The 20444-nt window shown below is 33.5% G+C and overlaps 2 protein-coding genes across 4 annotated transcripts; both read left to right on the plus strand.

Moving 5' to 3' along the window:
- Window positions 1-11: 11 nt before the first annotated feature.
- Window positions 12-4634, plus strand: LOC148626221 (uncharacterized). Its single transcript, XM_088570052.1, has 2 exons — window positions 12-151; window positions 2585-4634. Exon 2 carries the CDS (start codon window positions 2660-2662, stop codon window positions 3620-3622), a length of 963 nt encoding a protein of 320 aa, XP_088426178.1. The 5' UTR covers window positions 12-151; window positions 2585-2659; the 3' UTR covers window positions 3623-4634.
- Window positions 4635-7172: 2538 nt separating this feature from the next.
- On the plus strand, window positions 7173-16908 carry LOC148626222 (uncharacterized). Of its 3 annotated transcripts, none has more exons than XM_088570049.1 (9): window positions 7173-7290; window positions 7661-7783; window positions 8654-8919; window positions 10801-10871; window positions 11517-11625; window positions 14438-14565; window positions 15143-15381; window positions 15832-15997; window positions 16744-16908. In XM_088570049.1, the coding sequence occupies exons 2-9, from the start codon at window positions 7703-7705 to the stop codon at window positions 16845-16847; spliced, it is 1164 nt and encodes a 387-aa protein (XP_088426175.1). In that variant the 5' UTR covers window positions 7173-7290; window positions 7661-7702; the 3' UTR covers window positions 16848-16908. The 3 variants fall into 3 exon arrangements, with proteins under 3 accessions (XP_088426175.1, XP_088426177.1, XP_088426174.1); XM_088570051.1 differs by lacking the exon at window positions 7173-7290 and adding an exon at window positions 7367-7385; XM_088570048.1 differs by lacking the exon at window positions 7173-7290 and having other exon boundaries at window positions 7610-7783.
- The last annotated feature ends 3536 nt before the right edge of the window (window positions 16909-20444 follow it).

A 20444-nucleotide genomic window follows, 5' to 3' on the forward strand; every position in this document is an offset into this window, starting at 1 on the left:
AGATAAAACACCATAACTATTCAGAAAGTTTGTTTTACTTTTTTGTGACAGTTTTGTTTTAACGTCTGACATTCATATTTGGTTTCCAGGATGTAATCGTTCTAAAGGCACACACTACAGAATCGATTTGGTGTTTATAAATATGACATGGGTGAGTTAAACTTGTATATACGAAGACTTAGATATTTAATTTGTATTATCCAAACATATTAAATGTTATTAATATCTCAAATTGATCGTCTGCTCTTTCTAACATGTAATATACACGTAAGAAGGCTTCTGTCTTCGCTAGCCAACGACAAGGGTTACGGTCATGCACCCCTCCTTTGCATAAAAGAAATACCGGATCCTTTGCTAGCGAATAGGGGTATTCAGATAGGTTGTACGTACAGTTTAAAGTTATTAATTAAAGTGTAGCCAATATGGAATTAATATCATTCGAGCAGAAATTAAAATATAGCAATCTAATGACAAAGGTGAGACAGGAAAAACAAAGAACTTAAAACAACAACAACATAACGCACAAAGAAACAAAAAGCAAATGAGCAACTCGTCTCCACCAAAAACTTGGAGCAGTGCTTCATTGTATATTTGCGATGAAACATTACAGACATACTTACGAATGTATTGTACGATTACATGTCTATTATATGTATACACGAATAATTGACATACATGTAACAATTGGAGATGCGATTTTCCTCGACATTGTTATGCAACAACTTTGAATGAGCAATTACAACTCAGAGTATCAATTAGTTCCCAGCACTTAGTCAACTATGGGAGACAAGAGATACTATCAAGATTTTTTTCACGTGGGACATGTTTTAAGCATTGATACTTGGTCTAGTATACTCGTATTTGAGTCATATCTACTACAATAGAACACGAGAACCTTCTTTGCATGTATTGCTACCACCGATATGTAGTCTCAAACGCCCTTGTCGTGTAAGTATAACCCTTTAAATTTACATGTTACAGTCTTTATGCATATGGTCCATTATTGACGGTTTACATTTAGTAGCCGAAACAAACGGAATCTTATATTCGGATCGGATTCCCCTAAATATAAATTGTTCTAAAAATGTATCGTTCCTGAAGGAAAACACTGTTTCTCCAAACGCGAAATAAACTCAGATACTGTTTCATTTGATTAGTGTGGCTATAGCAGCATCTTGCCAAAGTTCGGCTTTTTCTATTCCTGTTGTACAGAATCGTTCCCGAAACTTTTGAAAAAGCTTGTCTTTAGTTTTCCTATCTTCATCGTCTAATAGCATATACCATGCTAACACATCATTGTCTGTGAAGGACACAAAACCTGTGGTAGATTGGATTTCGTCCCACTTTGCAAAATCGCACACGTGTTCATATCTTGTAATCTAAGTTTCAGCTTTCGACGTATCACACACTCTAAAGATTTCCAATCTAGATAACTTCATATTTGGTTGTTTATAGGGAACTAGCTACATGTAGCAGTACTCGCTTGGCATCAGGTACTGTTGGTATTCAGGGGTCTGCGGATCTCCCCAATTATAACCATTTAAATTGGCGGGTTACACAGTCTTTATGCATATGGTCTATAATTGACGGTTTACGGCATGAGATGCAATAATTGCAAAGTCCCAGTACACTATATACAACTTTATTTACATCTGGTGAAAATACATTTGTACATGTGTACAGTTCGGAAGTCAGGGACAGACCTCCCGATTGAACTAGACAAAACATATTCTATATTTTCACAGAGGATCATAAAACACTTAAAACATTCCGAATTTTTTTACATCATGTAGCGAAAATTGTTACATTGACAAATTTTGCTAGGGGTGGTTTCTCAGCTCAATGACAAACACAAAGATTAACAGGGGATTAAAGAACAATTGGGCGACCAAAGTATATTACAAATAAATAAATGTCAGTCAATAAATATAGATACTATAGACACGGAGAAAATCTTAAAATGATAAAATAAACAATGTCCAGCACTTAATAAAGTTCAATTAAGTTCTGTTTCCACTAAAAACGTACATCGGGGTCCGGCTGTCCGTTTTCTCTTGGTTATATAAGTATCACCATATTTACCCCGTGAAAAAGTGACTACATGTATATATAATGCGAAAAATTGATAATTAAATCGAACAGTAAATGGCATAAATTGTATAGGGAAGCTTGAACCTTTATTTTATAATTAAAGACATGTATTGAAAAAACTCTCCAGAATTATTAGGTGTTTGGTAACCAAACTGTATTATTAATATCCAAACTCTTAAAACCACTTAAAACACTACGGTTAGAGGTATTTCAGAATGGTTTAAAATGGTTTTAAATGATAAAACTACTTAAAAATGTCCGAAAGTCGCTTAGTCACTGACTTGATGTCAGCTCTTTTCTTTTCTTTTAAATGACTCCATCAAATAACTGACTAGTACATATTTATATATATACACTGCGTTTTTATCATATAGACAATACAGATCCCAACTTCACTTTAACATTAGAATATCCAGTACAAGTAAATCAATTCACGAATTACAAAAGTACATGTTTTTTTTTAAATGTTCAATTTTAATGATGTTTTTTCCAGATTATTGACAGATGTACATGTAATACAGAGTAGACAACGCTGACCAATATGAGCAAAATTTTACAACAGAACTAGATGGAATCATTTAAATCACATTCAAGAGTGAGCCGCCCTGGCTACATTGACCCGTTGCCACGAAGTGACCATTCGCGTGCCGTTGGTGGGCATACCAGTTACGACGCACAACCCTCTTATGACAGTATAAAGCGGAGAGAAAATGATGAGGATTATTACAAATCAAAGAAAAACAGAGACGATGATAGAGGAACAAAAAGGGCTTTTTATTCATTGTCTGAAGAATGGCAGAAAGAGAAGGCAAAAGCGTTTGGCATTAAGGTAGTGAAGAGTTTTAGATTTGGAAACACGAAATATTTTTACGATCGAACACCACCAAGTAAAACAGTTCCGGTCGAAGGCGATGGCAACTGCTTTTTTCGTGCAATAAGCATGTGCATTACAGGATCCGAAAACGAGCACACACGAGTCAGGGAACATATAACAAAGCACGTCGGAGACAATCCTGACACATACCGTACATTTTTACAAAGTCGTGGGGGAATGAGTCAATACCTTAGAGTTATGAGGCGAGATCGGGAGTGGGCAACTGATGTTGAAATTCTTGCGGCGGCAACATTACTAAAAACTGTGATAGAAGTGTATTTTCCTTGCCGGATTAACGGTCGTACCGAATTTAGATGGCAAACTTTCAAGCCTTTAAATAATGAGGACATGACATATCCCGTGATATATTTGTCGAACAAAAATGACCATTTTGATCCAGTTGTCGACATCAGTGCTGATGACGATATTGAAGAAAGGAAACCAAGTGAACGTCACAGTCATTCGGAAACACCACGCCAATCTCGTGATTCTAGAAGTCAAGACCATGACCCTACAGTGTACGCTCGAACTGTGCCAAACCCCCGTCCCAATCACGAGTCAAGTTTTAGTCGTGTCATGAACACTCAGCCGGGATATCAAACATATTCTTCTGGGGCTCATGGTTTTTCAAGTACCAAACCAAGTCTTAGCTTTTGACATTGTGTCTTGTTGATTACGAGTGGTCATTGCGTACATTTGAACTTTGAACACATGTATATTGGCTATATCTACATGCATACCGATATGTATTATGGTCAAAAAGTATTTTCGGGACTTTTACTTAAAAACAAAATTGTGATACAGTATAAAGGAATCAAAAGTGTTGCTATTGATTTGCGTTTTCTGGACCACTTTGAACCAATTGAAAATCAATTTCGGTAATGGTTAATGTTTGATATATGATTGTTAGTATTCGCAAGTTAGAATCGATTTCTGTACGAACCAAATGAATTATAAAATCAAAATTAAGAATGTATCAAATTTTTTAAAATCAAATTTAAGGAGGGGTCGATATGTTTAAACGAATGTTTGTACAAGTATGAAGCTGCGAAGACCATTAATCTGTAGTTGAATGACGATATTTTGAATTTTTACTTGTATACATTCACCGATTGCACGGCAATGTTTTCTAGGTTCGCTCAACGGGGTCTTGTTTTAGGGAAAACAATTTTCAGTTTTTCAAACAGCTTTTACCCAATGAAAATATTGATTCAAGCTATATACATGACTTTTGTACGTCTTTGTATCTTTTTATAAGCTCTGATCTCTTAAAGAATTAAAAAAAAACCGGCGCGATACCACAATGTTAAGGTCAAACTCCATTTCAAACCCGGTTTAAAAATACGTCATGTGTAATCCCTATTTCTACTACAAGTAGATCTGTCATTTCCGTACATACCTTCTAAAGGTGCATTATCTGTGTTTTATAAAGTAATCGGCTATTACAAATAACTTTAAACAAAATCCCAACTATGTTGACTATTAAAAGTAAAGGATTTATAGTGTATGAATTGGGTGCATATGATATCTTTTCAAAGGTGTGCCATGACTTTCTTGATAAGAAATTTCAGGAGAGAACTACTTCATACTGCAGTTTTTGACGTTTATATGTTGTATATTTAAATGTTATTTTTTCTTTGTGTTTTGCTTAATAAATTTGTAAAATTCATGATTTTTATTGAGTGTTTGAAGGTGGATACACAATTTGGAATCATTTACAAGTACTCTTTTGAATGACTGTTATTATATACATGAGTTAAATTCGATTTCTCTTCAATTTATTATTTTCCGGAAACGGCATTTTTCCGTCATCCGTTGTGTTATTTGTTTTTGCGTAGTTTTTGTGTCGTCTGTTGCAAGTACACGTGCTTTTCATTTCTGGGATTTGACAATTAAAGAATATAAACATATACCTCATACCTCTCGTTCTCAAAACAACATATGGTAAAACTGTAGAAAACATTTTACTTGATATAATTATGAAAGGGTAACACTATACACAGAACAAAAATGAATAAATTAAACAGATAAACTGAAGCCCTCCTCCATTTCGATTTTTAGTCTTATTTCTCTTAAATGAAAGACCTGGAAACAGTGACAAACAAAATTAAGTTTTCGTACTGACATCCTTAAACAACAAAGAATCGTGAAAATGAATCCCTCATTGGTTTAAAAAAAAATAACTAGACGGACGGACGGATTCATACCATAATACATTTACGCCCGTCAAATGACGGACGGATTTACACCATAATTCATTTATGCCCGTCAATGGAAGGACGCATGCAGTTACACAAGTATTTTTTTTTTTTTTTTTTTGGTGATGCCGTACATCAATATCCTTTCGATCCACAATTCAAGTTAATTATGTGTCGTAAATGTATACAGGATGTATGTGGTATGTGTAGGAGCAAGAGAACTTTTTTACTTGGTTATGAGTCCGAAAATTAAGAGGGATTACTTATTAATTTATCTCATTACATGGTTGGCTGGGAATTAAGGAAGTGGAGGAGTTTATACATTTACAAGGCAATGCGTAACTACGGTTTTATATATGATAAATGGTCATTTTTGTGGAAATTCTCATGTGTATATAGTGACTTGAGCTCGTATATTGTAAAGATAAAATATTTAAAAGGTCAAATGATAGAGAAAAGTGGAAGGGAGTTTTTGATCCTTCCCCCAAGCGCCTATTCATGGATCAGTAATATGTACATTGACAAGCAAGTCCAGTGAGGGACGGGGTTGGGGCTACCCCTCTTTGGTCGAATTGTCCGGTTAATTCTATTAAAGTAAAGCCCGATTATCACTTGAGTGGGCCCCTTTAGGCCAGTCAGCGCTCCTCAATATTTGGAATTTCTGGATCCGCAACTGCAGGGAAAAAAACCTGCAAACAGAAAACACATTCACGAGCAGTAACTAAAGATATGAATATGTTACACAAATATGATTTTACTTGCTTTCTTTAAAAAAATAATTAATACTCAGTATCGTAGCTACAAAAATCTCTTCGAAGAAAACAAAATGTTTCAGTCAACAGATCGACATACTGATGATAAATAGTTGAGCACCAAACTAACCTGCAGATATATGCAAATTATTGGATTTCCCATGGGAACCAATAGTGATCCACTTATTGCGGACCTCTTTCTGTACTATTATGAATCACACTTTGTGGCTAGAATAAATAAGGACCCTTCCATACAACATTTGATAGAAAAAAATATATAATTTTTTTAAATATTCGGACGATATTTTGGCTCTTAACAACGATGACTACAATACATGCATTTATACGAAAGATATATATCATGTGGAACTGTCTTTGAATAAAACAAATTTTGATAATAAAGAATGCCCGTTTCTTGATCTTTGTATTCATATCGATAATGGTAAACTTAATACTGTTTTACGATAAAAGGGATGATTTTTTCATTCCCTATTGTAAACTATCCATTTCCTGATGGTGACGTACCCTTCTCACTATCATATGCTGTTTACATATCACAATTAGTTTGATTAGCTCGTATTTGTAACAATGTTTCGGATTTTAACGACAGGAATCTTTATATAACCGAAAAATTACAACATCGAGGTTTTCGATATCATAAGCTCGTAAAAACATTTACAAAAGTTTTCAACAGATACATACAGATGTACTTGTAAAGGATTATCTCTCATCCTTTGTTTTACGTATAACAGCGAGTGCCGAGAAACGGTGTGACCTCTACGGTTGGTCCGTGTACTTTCTAAATTTCCCTTAAGGTTCCTGAAATATTCTTCCGATTGAATTATCAAAATCGAAGCATAGCTTTTCTAAGATAGGAAAGGCAATCATTTTCTTGTTTAGAATTTGCAGCTGTCGTCTGCATTTTGTTTACGTCACATGCTATGTGTAAAATATTTCCACCATCCTTGGAGAACTGTATTATTACTGGTATCTGTACAGATTGATCTGACAGGCAAAACTGAAATCGATATTGCTAGAGATGCCCTTAAGGGATAAAAAATGTACAGTATTGGGAAATGCTATAAAGTTATTGACCATTTTCAGAGTGAAGGGAAAGAGGGTAGAAATATTGATTTTGTTTGCTGCTTAAATATAAATAAAAATATTGCACTTGCGAAGCAAGCATTTTCATCCGGGTTGACCCCCCACCCCTCTATGTACTGTCTTTTATTATTTTTACAAGTCTCGCACATATGGTACACGTATGGTAAAGCTCACGGTGCTGGCTGATTTAGGCAATGCCTACCCAATATTATTCTATATACAAAGCACGGATAGCCATAAGTTAACTAAACCATTGAATAGGCTCAAGATGGTAAGAGATGGTGTCAAATCTTCAAGAACAGTATTCCATTTGTTATTAACATTTAGAAGCAGTTTTTGAATTAAGGAGTTTGGTATCATGCTGAGGTTAGTTTTATAAAACACCCATGTATATGATTCTGGACTTACATCTAAGACAATTAATAGAGTTTTCACTGATTTCATTCTTGGTAATTTATGTTATGTATAGAGATCTGGTTAAGAAAACATGTATATCATATCACCATATCATGTCGGTTAACTATGTGTGTATACAAACGATTTAAATGCCAGACCTATACCTGCACACACACTTTAACAGCGAGAGCGATCTAAATGTTGACCCTGCTTGTTTAAGATTTCAATATTTACAATGTTTACAGATTGGAGTGATCTAGGTAACACAATCATTTAGGTCAAGAAAGATGGTGTTTTCGAGACTCGTACAACGTTTACGACTTCCCGTTTCGAACCTTAAGCAATCAGCAAATGAATTTTATTGGAAGGTAAGTCAACATGTGACAGTGATATAAATTTGTATTCAAATTTAATAGCAATACTTTTCAACCAAGTCAGTTTTCTTGAAATATGGGACTATGCATGGTTATCTTAAATCACTTATGATGCATACATGTAGATTTATTTAGCACGATCTGCGTGGATAAATTAAAGCGCTTACCTCCTCCTTACCTAGCGTCGCAACTTAAATTCATTCTAAAGCTAGGAAGGGAATAATAACATTTTGAACATGTCAAAGGGTACGAAACATTAACAATGTGTCTGTACATGCAGATTGAAAGTATACACACTTCCAATGTAGCTTTGAGACATCAACACCATTACATGTACATGTCTGGAGTGATGGTTGATTATGTACAAAAAATTGGTAATCACTGGACCACACACCCGTTTAAAACCAGTTGCCTTCCCCATCTCAACTTTTAGGAATTTTTTTTGGATCCGGTATACACTTGTACATTTTGTGTATTTATTCTTCCCGGAGATAAGCAATCTGTCTCGGAATAAAATCATGTACGTCTGTCTAAAGCACGCGTTTCTTCAACTTTGTGGCATGCACGTAAAATATAACAATTAAACCAATATATAGATATCCTAGAAACTATGATCGTACAAAAGGCCAATAGCTAGATAGTTTAAGGGGTTCGGAAGGGTAAGGGTTATTTGGACAAAATTTCCCTGATATTGATAGTGCTTCACAAATTTTAAGATGTTTTTGTTTTAAATTTGTATAACAGGTTTTGATTCCAAGGGAATGTCCGAACTTCCGAATCCACCTTGCTTACGATATGCATGTATTGCTCCATATTAAATCGTTAATGACACATGTTTGTTTTATTTTTTTTTAACTTGAATAGGATCAACATCATATAACATCAGCCTACTGCACGGCGAGCAAAAGCGGTGGAGCCAGACGCAGGCAGTACAATGTAGGAATTGTAGGTGCTGGTCGTATAGCAAGTTCTGTTCACATTAAAAACGTTTTACGAAATAGACAGTTATCAGTCAAATGGATAGTTGACGATTCTGAAGAAGCCCTTTCAAAAGTTCGGGATGATTATTTTCTCAACGACATTTCATTTTATCCTTCATCAAACGTTGACAAATTGCTAGAAGATGACAGGTAAAGCCTATACAATGGATAGTATAAACTTTACAATTACACCATATACCATTTCCCATTCTCCAAAGTCCCCATCCCCATTCCCCCATAGCTTTAGAATCCCCATTCCATTTTCTCTATATTACATGTATATTTTGGTATGATTTTAGGCTCTGCCGATGAGGAACAGAGCTAACATTTAACTTTATTGATAATGCACCGTTATGTATTGCTGACCAACAGAAATATGCGAAACTTCCATTAACACATGATGTTTACTAACACACCTACAAATCCACTTCTGACAGAAAAAACAGCCATGTAGACGATTTGGAGGACATCTCTAATGCTCCGTCCCTATTACATTATCAGCAGTTACTTTTAAGTAGCAGTCTTTATAAAACTCAGACAGAAGGTGATTTATGCATGTTAAAAACCCACCAAATTCAGTTTTATTCCTTGTTCAGATAACTTACTGATCACATAACCAGTCTTAGTTTTTCATTTGGAGGTTGCGCTTTTGAGATAAAAATTATATAGATTGTACATGAAATTAGGTCTTTGCAAGAGTTATCGTTCTTGATTTTGTTTGATTTGGCTGGTTTTAGTGGAAGATAAATGTAAGATTTTCTCCAAAGTGCAGATCTGAATACAAAAATAAATATCTTTATGTAAATATATAGGATATGCAGATCGAAAAAACATTGTTTGTTCGGTGGGTTATTCTACACTATAAATCACTTTACTATTGGCAGTGTCTGAATTTTATATTTAATTACTGTAAACATACTAATTTTTGCGGTGTACTAATTTTCGCTATTTTCGTGGTGGACAGAAAATCGCGAAATTGATTTTAAACAATATATAATGCTGATCATTTTGTTTAAACCGCAAAAGTTAATACTTTTACAGCTTTTTTCCATATTAAAAAAGAACATTTTTTAAACTGATTTCTCCCTTCTCTTCATTCGGAATCCCCATACCCTACTACAAAATCCCAATACCCATCCCTCTTATACGTACCGTAGAGTAAGTTGTATGTTGTGCTTCTACTGTACGTAGCACTGCTTCCTTTAATATCTGAGGTTTTCCCCGAATAAATTAATGCACAATCGGAATAGCTAGAACAGATATGATGAATGGACTTGGCTACATTTTAACTATGTACCACATGCTGTATCATCCCGCGATATCTCAGCACGTGGACCCACGGCTTTGGTCTTTTTCTTCAATCCAAGGTTTCAGTACAGTCTGGGTTGCCAATTCAGTCTTCAGTTTCTGTGTCTTTCTGTTAATTTATGTAACTTCGTCTGGTCTTAGTTATAATATTTATGTGAATTAAATTTATTGACTTACCTTAACTTGTGAAAGGAAACCTAATATTATTATGACTAGTTGTCCTATCCACAGGGACTTGATCCCACTACAAATGTTTCAAATATACGGCCTGACTAGTAAATAAACACGATATATTAGTCGGGCTGTATATTTGATAGTTTGATCAAGTTCCTGGGTCCTGTATGTGTACAACAGTTTGAAGTCATATATGTACTTCTACATCCATGATTGTTATACATGTACCTGGCTTCAATGGATAATTAAAACCCTTAACGAATGTTCTCCGAAACACCGCGGCTTCATTCCTTGCGTTGCATATGGTAGAACCTCTCAGTGATGGATTTGGCTTCTTCTTTCGATAGATTTGGTTATGAGTACTTCTTCTATACAACTAATATTATGATTAATGATCATCCTACATATTTGATTTTAATGCTGCTGATGAGAGGTTACTCCTTAAACACGTGTACAGCATAACGAAATTTACAATATATAAAACAGGTATTTTTTGTATTTTCGATACTTATGTTCCGGTATTTCCGTTATTTTTTTAAATATTTTTAGTTTGGATGCTGTTTTAGTATTTACACCAACCTCAACACACGCTGATTATATATGTAGGAGTTTGAATAAAGGTATGTTTAGAATTTACCCAATAGACCCTTCGAGTGAATTTTGCTAATTTTCTGAGCAGGCTCAATTGGTACTAATGGAATATTTTTGCTTAAACCTATTTATAAGCAAAGACGTTAATTAATTTTGAATTTCTTTTAGGGAATAGAATAGGCTATTCATGCTATTTTTATTTAGCAGACTCAGTTGGTGCTGCTGCGAGGTATGTGCAACACACCCCTGTAAAAAGCAACCTTTGGATGATTTTTGACGGAAACGTGTAGTATTTATTTTGGAGTCTGCTCAGAAAATAGTAGATTGGCAAATTCAAATGTCAAATCCTGTACACAGTTTTAAGGACTGTCTTTCGTTTATCGTGGAATGATATTATGAATTAGTTATTCTATATGGTTATAATACCTTGGAACAGTTCAAGTAAACCTTCATATTTATTTATTTCCAATAAGTTTTAAAGATAATTATACATGTACAATCATGTAAATGCACACACTTGATCCCAATCAAATAAATGATTGCATGTTTTTTGTTTCCGGTTTTTGTCTTGATATTGCCCATTGTTAACTTGATTTGTCCTCTTTTGAATATTGCCTGGAGGTTTTTTCTGATCAACTACGTAATTTTTTTTTTATTAGTATCCTTTATTTAAGGAAAACATGTGCTGACAGAAAAGCCTACTGGAAGTACTTATGACGAAATAAAATTATGTTACGAAACTGCGGAGAAGAATGACAGAATTCTTGTTACTGGATATCAACGGTATCAAACTGTAAATCAATAATTATGTACAGACCAGATAAGAGTTAGTCAGGTCCGATACATCGAAAAAATCTTATTTCGAATTTAGAAACAGTCTGGTTGCACGTGACAGATTGTCACGCTTACATGTTCCTCGGAGGAATCGGTCCACATAGATTCCCTCAAAGGAAAATCGCGGAGACTTAGAGGAATCTATCAGACATGATGCTTTGGCGGAATCTTTCATACATAATACTTTTATAAAATACCTTTATACAATGTTGGATAGATTACTCTACGGCATCTTTATAATTGTATTATACAATATACTTTATGACAGATTCGTCTAAGGCATCATTCTATAATGGTATCATGTATGGTAGATTCCTGTAATGCATCATCGAACAGGGAGTACATAATACTTATATAAAGTCCCTGCATTGAATAAAGGTATTATATAATAGGTATCAAGTCTAATAGAATGCTCCAATGCTCCGCAATTCGATGTGAACTGATTCCCACGAGAAACTTGTCAGCGGCACAATCTGTCTTATGCAGTCTGGTCACGTGACTCCAAGGTTTCACAAGCATAGAAAAAGAAACTAGAACGTGACTTTCAAACCTAGTTACAGACCACAAAGCTAGCTAGTCTTTAGTTATTCGGTTGTTGCACTTTCGAAATAAAAATATATAGAGTTATGTATGCAATTAGAACTTAGTAAGATTTATCATTTCTCGATTTCAGTATTAATTGGTTGATATGAATGCATGGTTTTTTTTTTAAAAATATAGATCAGTAATGATTATCTTAGTGTACGTAAAACTATCTAATAAGATATATATAGACCGAAAAGGTGTCTTGTGTTCAGTGGGGTTTTCTACACCATGAATCAACTCTGCCATAGACAGTGTCTGAATTTTATATAGACTGTTACTTAATAGCTCCGATCCAGGATGGTTACAAAACTTAAGATTAACTTTTAATAATATAATGAAAAATTCCTTTAAATGCATTGCAAAACATTTTTTTTTTGCCTGTGAATAACGTCTTTCTTTGTGAAGCCACATTAGTACTTGTGACAAAAGTATTAAAAAGTATTTTTTATACCTTTGAAACGTATAACAAACTGAAAACTTTTTAAAAAAAATGTTTCAATGGTATGGTTATATTGCAGAATGATATTCAGAATATTACGAAGAATTTGACTATATTTGTTTATAAATGATGATATAAAATCTTTCGCGAAACGGTTTTATAGAATTTTTAACTTCAAAATTAATAGTATTATTTATAGCACTATAGGACTTTTAAGGATGTTCGTTGCTCTGTTTAAAGATAAGAAAGATTTCAAAGTGTGATGAAATCTTGTAAGATTTTTCACGCTAAAGCAAATGTGAAGAAAAAATGATGGGCAATTGCGCTCGCTTATGAGATATAAGCATTTGAATTTTGCGGGAAAGGGATTTCTGTTGATTTTCCAAAGGTTTTGTCTTAGTGGGTTTAATCTATTAAAAGCCCCACAGAAATAACAATAATTTCATGAAAAACTTCGCAAAAAGGTGTGTTTAATGAAATTATGGAAAGAAAAGTATAGGGGTCACTAGACAAAAAATGTTTATGGTATGAAATTGATAAAACCAGTGGAGTGCGAAAACTTCCGGAAATGACTGAACATGAGCAGCGAACATCCCTAAAAAAATACTATGAAAAGTTTGAACCTATAAAATGCTGTGAGACACCGATTTAGTCTTAGCAAATTTTATAACAAATTTTATAACATATCAGCACTTATTGCTAAAATATTTTTACTAATTGGAAATACATATATATAGGGACTATTCGTTTGGCAGGTTAATCTCCATTGATAATTATATAAAATATGCTTATTTACAAGTTGTCAGTAATCTAAATTTGGATTCAGAATGAAAAGTGCCGAGCTTAAATGTTAAAATTTATAAACACTGTCTACATTCGATTTGTAAAGATGCCTTATAGCTTGTCTTCCTTGAGTTCAAAAATTAAGTGTAAACTTCGTTCAAAGTTATTAATTTTACAATTATACCATTATTTCATAGAATAAACAATCTTTAATATGTATCATATTTTATTAGTTAATGAAAAACATATCTGAATACAATTTGCATCCGTCGTAGAATTAATAGTGGAGAAACCTAACCCTGTTTAGTGTTTGCAAATGAATCTTCCCTGTCAACGAACCTCCATATATCACATATTAACAAACTAGTGTTGTCTTAAATCACAATGATTTACTAAAAAAAACTGCCGTTATATCAAGATATATATTATTTGCTGTGCTATTAATGTCATCAATGCTGGATATAAATCATGAAATTATAGCAAAAATAGGATTTAAAAGAAAGCAACGGACATCTGTGACAATCTAGGAGTTATTCAATATTATATCCTCGGTCATTAGCGTTACATTTTTATAAATTATAAGAACAATCGCACTTCGATGATCTAGGATGAGTCAAGGGTACATAATCATAACATTAAGACTAGCCTAAGCTTGTGGCAATGTAAATTTTATTTACACAAAAGTATATGTATTAAAAGAGTGAAATCAAAGAGAAAAAAGGATAAAAAAAACATAATCAAGGGATAACGACTATACAAAAAAAAACACACGCACACACATACATACATACACACACAATAATGAACAGGAAATAACCATAACAACAGACACATATTAGCAACAATGTAAGTGAGTTACCAAGACTCCGCTGAACACTGGGGCATGCAGGTAACAAGGATAGATTATTTTACTGTTAAAAGTCAAAGTAGTTTTATTCAATATGCTTCTTCCAGGAGATTTGATCCCCTATTTCAAGATATATGGAAGGCCGTTAGGGAAGGAACTGTAGGCGATATTCAGCTGATGAAATTGACAGATAGGGACTCCCCTAAACCTTCGTATGAATTTCTGCTGAATACAGGTACACGTTCATCTTTGTAAATTACATGTAACAACGTTTATCACCCATTCATGTCATCCTACAGAATTATGAACTGTTTGAAAAAATGCCTTTTACGAAAAGATTCAAGGAGTGTACTTTTTGTTCTGTTTAGTATTGGATGCAGATCGATTTTGTGAGACAATGCACATTGTTCCCATTATACTTAGTTACACTTTGTTCGAATATGAGTTCTTAGATGCATGTCCTTTAATTTTGCATTGCAGTTGCAGGTGTGAAATTTTGAGAAACTTTCTATTGTCAAAGACATAAAAGTCCGCAAGAACAAGCGATACTGTAGAACTGAATTAGTCTGCAATTGATTAACCAGACAAGTCAGTTAAAATTCATAAATGTTACAAAATGTATACCATATTCAATACAAAAGTGCCAACCATATAAATATTGCAAATTGTTTAAGTACATGTATGCTAACCACGTGTTTCTACGAGAAACCTCTCATCAACGACATTAGAGCCAAATGCGTTGGAAGCTAAAAGATCACGAGAACGCTATTATTTCTTTTTTTAACTCAATTGAATATTATTTCAAACATCAGACCAAGAAGGCTGCAATATAGTATCAGATCTTGGTGTTCATGATTTCGACATGATGGTTTGGATGACCAATGGCCAACAACCCGAGTCAGTATACACAATTGGGCATATACATGATCCAAAATTAAAGTCTGCAAAACAACCCGATACCGCCATTGTGACCTTAAAGTTTAAAGATGGAACCATGTGCACATTAGACCTATCACGTGACTCTGCGTATGGATACGACATCCGGTTGGAGGTAAATGCGCTCTACATAGTATTGATCAGAGACACCAGTGATTAACAAGCTTTGATAATGTTTTTTTTTTTTTAAATTTGAAACATATTTTTTCTTGTATTAGTACGTATCCCAATATGCTTTTGATCTTTTATATACAAATTTATAAGTAGCACAAGACTCGTGTAAACTATTTACTGGACCAAGTGTAATCACATAATTTTATATTAAAAAAACACATTTGTTTCACATCTCCAAATGCACACACAATAATTATTTCTTTGAGTATGTATCCTAAAAAAACAATGGTAAAATATTTACATTAATCTTAAGCTTTTATTATTTTCATTTGGTAAACAATTGGATAAGCTTCTTCTGGATACAAAAAAAGCAATTATATATATATATGTGTATTCTTTAAACATCTGAACAATTGGAAATTATTGCTAATAATTATACATGTATTTTCAGATATTTGGTTCCAAGGGTATGGCGTCTGGAGAATCTCCTAGACGATCAACTTCCGTGATGGATGGTTCTTCCGGTGCCCAGCTCCGTCCATTATTTTATTCGTTTCCACAAAGATTTGACAGCTCATTTGAATACCTCATCACTCATTTTGTTGACTGTTTGGATGGTTTGTATTTATAATTAAGAAGTAATGTAAATATTCTGAGACCTTAAACGTTTAGTTTTAGGCATTTTTGAGTAATTGGGGAGATCCAAATTAAATAAATGTATAATACATATAGTTCCGATAATTTGTCAATTAGACAAATAAGTCAAATTTTCTGGCGTTTTTACTAGAAATGCTAATACGAATTATTCCAGGTCACTTTTTCTATATAAAACTTAAGTGTCAACTTAAAAAATGTTTTAATTTTCGCGGTTGCTAGTTTTCACGGATTCTGTCAAGTTGGCATATTCGCGGGTATCAATTTTCGTTGTTTCAAAAATGATCAGCGTTATATAGTATTAAAAATCAATTTCGCGAATACTATTTTGCACTCTTTTTTGTCCACTGCGAAAATTAGTACACCGCAAAAATAATACTTTAACCGTGTTATGAAGCATCTTCGAAGGATATGTATTTAAAAATTATACAAAAACACTGTATTGTCAAAAATGAGGAAATACAAACTTCTATTATCATTGGTATTATGGCAATTTAAGTAATCGCTAACAAATTGGTTTAAAGTTGCCGATTATATCAGTGTATATTCTGCCAGAAATACTGCACATGACAGAAAATCAGGAATTTATCTGCCACAGTATTAAAGATAAAAAGGGCAAAATTGAATATACGAAGCTACAGTATACATAATTTGAATGTAAGACTTGGTGTAAATAGAATACTATTCTTATTTTCATTATCCTTTTTAGGTTCGACTGAACCACTGGTAACTAAAGAGGAATGTCTACTCGTAGCAAAGATTTCCGAAAAAGCAGTGCAATCTTTTGTAGAGGGAAAAGCAGTTCAGTTTTAACTAATGTTAGTTCCATCCAAAGACAAACTATATTTACCTAAAATAAACCAAACTTAGTAAATGGGGTTTTGCATTCTTATTTATGCGAATTAAGTACTAGTCTAGATTCAGACACTGCCTTTGGTAGAGATGATTGATGGTGAACAAAATCATCCATATCAACAATATTTTGACGTGCACAAATCACTTCCTGTCTGATTTTTATAAAATGCTACTAAGGTTGAATTATATTGTAGTTGGCGCTATCACTGGCTGAGTGCTGGTAATTGTTAACTTTAATATGTATCATGCAAAAACATAAAAAGGAAATTAAGGGCCAACACTTTAATATAACACCTAAAAATTTTAATCGACGCAGAAGAAAGATAACATTTTATTTAAAAAAAAAACGAAAAAAAAAACACAAAAAATAACCGTATCTCTCTTCTAACACTCATTTTATACCGTTTTTATTAATACATGTATATAGCAAAGCTTATTCGGTGTTAATGGCTTTTTTATCGTTGACGTCATGAAGTTTTAGCAATTTTTGCAAAATTGGAAAGAATGTTTGTACCCGCATACTTTGAGATAAAACAATGTTCAAGATACAATATACATTATGATGTATAATAAAAACAAACAACGTTACTGTTTATGTGGATAACTATTGAACAGTTTCATACACGCTAGATAAATTCCTCATCCCTAACTCGTCGTAAATTTCGGCACTAAAATAAAAGGAAGTACATATCAATAGTTTGCAAAAACCACAACACACAATTAATTTCAGTGTCTGCTCGACGTCAGTTTTTTTTTTTTATTCAAAGTCCAATGTAAGACAGAAAGCTCCACACAGTATGTTTATACCAGTGCTTGTTTGGTAGAAGCAAGCTATAATTGAAAGTGTAATCAAGGGAACCAAGGTTATAGCGGTAATCAAAAGAATGTAATCCAGGGACAAAGACCAGACATGGAAAACAGACATACACAACAAAGAACATACAGTAACTAAAATCATACATACAAAGTAACAAAAGCAAATGAGCAACTCGGACTCCACTAAAAACTGGGAGCATGGATCAGGTGCACGGATAGGGTAAGTGTCCTCTGCTTGTCTAGAAATAAACGGAATAAAAATAGTCACTCACAAAATTTAATTGGGATGATCTTGCATTTTTTCTTTGTACGATTTTAACTTACGTTTTTTGAGAAGTATCCATTGCTGAAAAAAAGTTTATATTGTATTGTATTGTGTATATTCGTAGAGTTGTATTAAAACCCCATTTTTCTTTAGACAAAACGGAAAATATGCAGATCTATTTAATTACTTTTCAACTTGTATAAGAAGCTAACAAATTATCTTATAGATTTGTTAAAATGGCATATCCTAATATTTATTACTCACCACTGTGAGCGTGCAATCTCTTGTTCAACCTAACATAGAATTTTTAAAAGTGTAATGTCATAAGCTATTCTAATTTTATTATTTCTTTGAATTCGATATATGCAGGTTTTGTTTCGTAACGCTGAAGTATTCATCGTCTTTTTTTAAAGTTATTTTTGTTTCAAAAGGATGATGTTATGCTTTTTCATCTAAAGTGTCAGAGGAAAATATCGAATGAAAAACGTATCGTTTTGTGTTTTATGCGTAAGTCTTCACCTCTCTTTCTTATTCTTACTTTTGCCATATGTAATGGTAAGTTTTTCTCCAATTCTTAATATACTATTGTATTTATACATTAATATGCTCTTTTGAATTATATATCAGTCATATTTTAATGATCATATAAGTATATAACATTCTTGCCAATCCGTTTTAATATCAGTGAACGTAAAACATATTAACAAATCATAAAGTTGTTACCTGAAATCCTACTGTAATTGTTTCCGAAACAAACAAGACAGAATTTTGGACTATCCGGCATCATACTCGTCATATCCAGATATCCTTAGAGTGGAAATAAAACCACTTAATGGAACTACCTCATTGTAGAACATCGTTTATAAATAATCTTCAGAAGTTTTTATGGAGTATTTAGTACCTGATGTTAGTGATTGGTTTTGATATATCCTTATGGGTTAATACGATTTCGAATAGGAGTAGAACGTCGCTGTCAAATCTACTGAACTTTCAGATCTGATGATTGGTTTGTCTATGAACAAGATGGACCTGTAACAATTCTATAATTAAAATGAATTATGAATGATGTACTAAATAAAGTTCATTCATAATTTGCAATGTACCTGTTTGTAATGTTAAACTTACATGAGTTCATGATGACGACCATAAAACTTCTGTCTTGATAACTTCAATCTCGAAGCAACATAACCTGTTCCTGAAGCCTAATTGTAGGTAGTCTAGCGCTCTGACATAACGTATGAGTTGTGATATGAAAACTCCATACGCAGGTGCAGAAGGGATGTTGAAACACAGATGGAAGGAAAGTTGACAATACGGAATGAAAAGTTATCGCATTTGTCGTATTGTTTAGTCAATAGTTTTCCTTTACCATCGATCTCTAAGTGTAGGTCAAAATATGAGGCTGACTTCACAATATCTGTAATATCCTTTATCTCAAGTTCCGTGGGGTATATGCGATGTATAAAATCACCGAAAACTAGAATTGTTTAACGATATTACGTCATCTTTATAGCAGAAACTGAAATTAAAATTACAGAATCTAGCTAAACGATATTCCTTCTTTTCGGAACCGATCAGCTATAAATGCAACCTCATAAAAGTGAAGGAATAAATCAGCAAGTAGAGGAGCACAATTTGTTTAAAATCGCGTCCACCATACTGGCCAAATATGTTGTCGCTGAAAAATTCCAGCATTTTAAAATCAGCTTCTTCGGTATATTTGGAAGATGATTTGGAATTGCTTTTTTTTTTACAAAGTACGAGGAGTCTCTATCAAGAACTAAATATTTATATCTAGGTGTACCGTCTTTTGTGGAGTTACCACTATGTATAATATTTGTGAGTCGGGATTTTAACTGAGTATGGGGGATAGAAGTATAAAGATTTGAAAAATCATAGGTTTAAATGCTATTGTTTTCTGATAGTAATCTTAAACTGAGAGTTTCCAGAAGATCCTTCTAATTTTTTCAGGGTCCACACTGAATTAATTCCACTGCGACAGTAACAAGTGTTGTGGTAGGACTGGAGACCGTCTTTGACAGCTTTGAGTATAGAAGTTAAAAGCTTTGTAAGTCGTTTGGCTATACATTTTGCAGATCCAGCTATGTAGCGTTGTTTGCATGGATTTTTGTAAAGAGTTTAGGAATCCAGTACATAGGCGGAAGATCACAATCATCGTCTTTTGTAGAGAGACCTAAAGAGGATAGCATAAATTCATGGTTTTCCACTATCTCTTCTTTAGAGAGTGTTGTAGCAGTATAGGTATTTTTACTGCCATTATTTTCTACGACTACCTCTGATAATAAAGAAATTAACTAAAAGGAGATAGAAGAGGCCAAGAAACCTGCTTCTTCAAAGCCTCGATTAAGTTATTACTGGCCACTCGAATTTTACGCGTTAGGACGTCAGTGAGTTCAAAAACATACTCTAATTTATATGTTCCCTATATTTAGAATTCATGGCAATTATGTCGT

The sequence above is a fragment of the Perna viridis genome, chromosome 2 (assembly GCF_037379345.1).
Source record: "Perna viridis isolate PV_CMFRI_1.1 ecotype Kerala chromosome 2, ASM3737934v1, whole genome shotgun sequence".
NCBI classification, from domain to species: Eukaryota; Metazoa; Mollusca; class Bivalvia; order Mytilida; family Mytilidae; genus Perna; species Perna viridis.

What these genes read in the sequence shown, in the direction of transcription:
- LOC148626221 (XM_088570052.1), top strand. Translation starts at nt 2,660, where the DNA reads ATGGAATCATTTAAATCACATTCAAGAGTGAGCCGCCCTGGCTACATT.
- LOC148626222 (XM_088570049.1), top strand. Translation starts at nt 7,703, where the DNA reads ATGGTGTTTTCGAGACTCGTACAACGTTTACGACTTCCCGTTTCGAAC. An exon ending in CTTGTTACTGGATATCAACG is followed by an intron (nt 11,626 to 14,437) that starts GTATCAAACTGT and finishes TGCTTCTTCCAG; the next exon opens with GAGATTTGATCCCCTATTTC. An exon ending in TTTTGTTGACTGTTTGGATG is followed by an intron (nt 15,998 to 16,743) that starts GTTTGTATTTAT and finishes TATCCTTTTTAG; the next exon opens with GTTCGACTGAACCACTGGTA.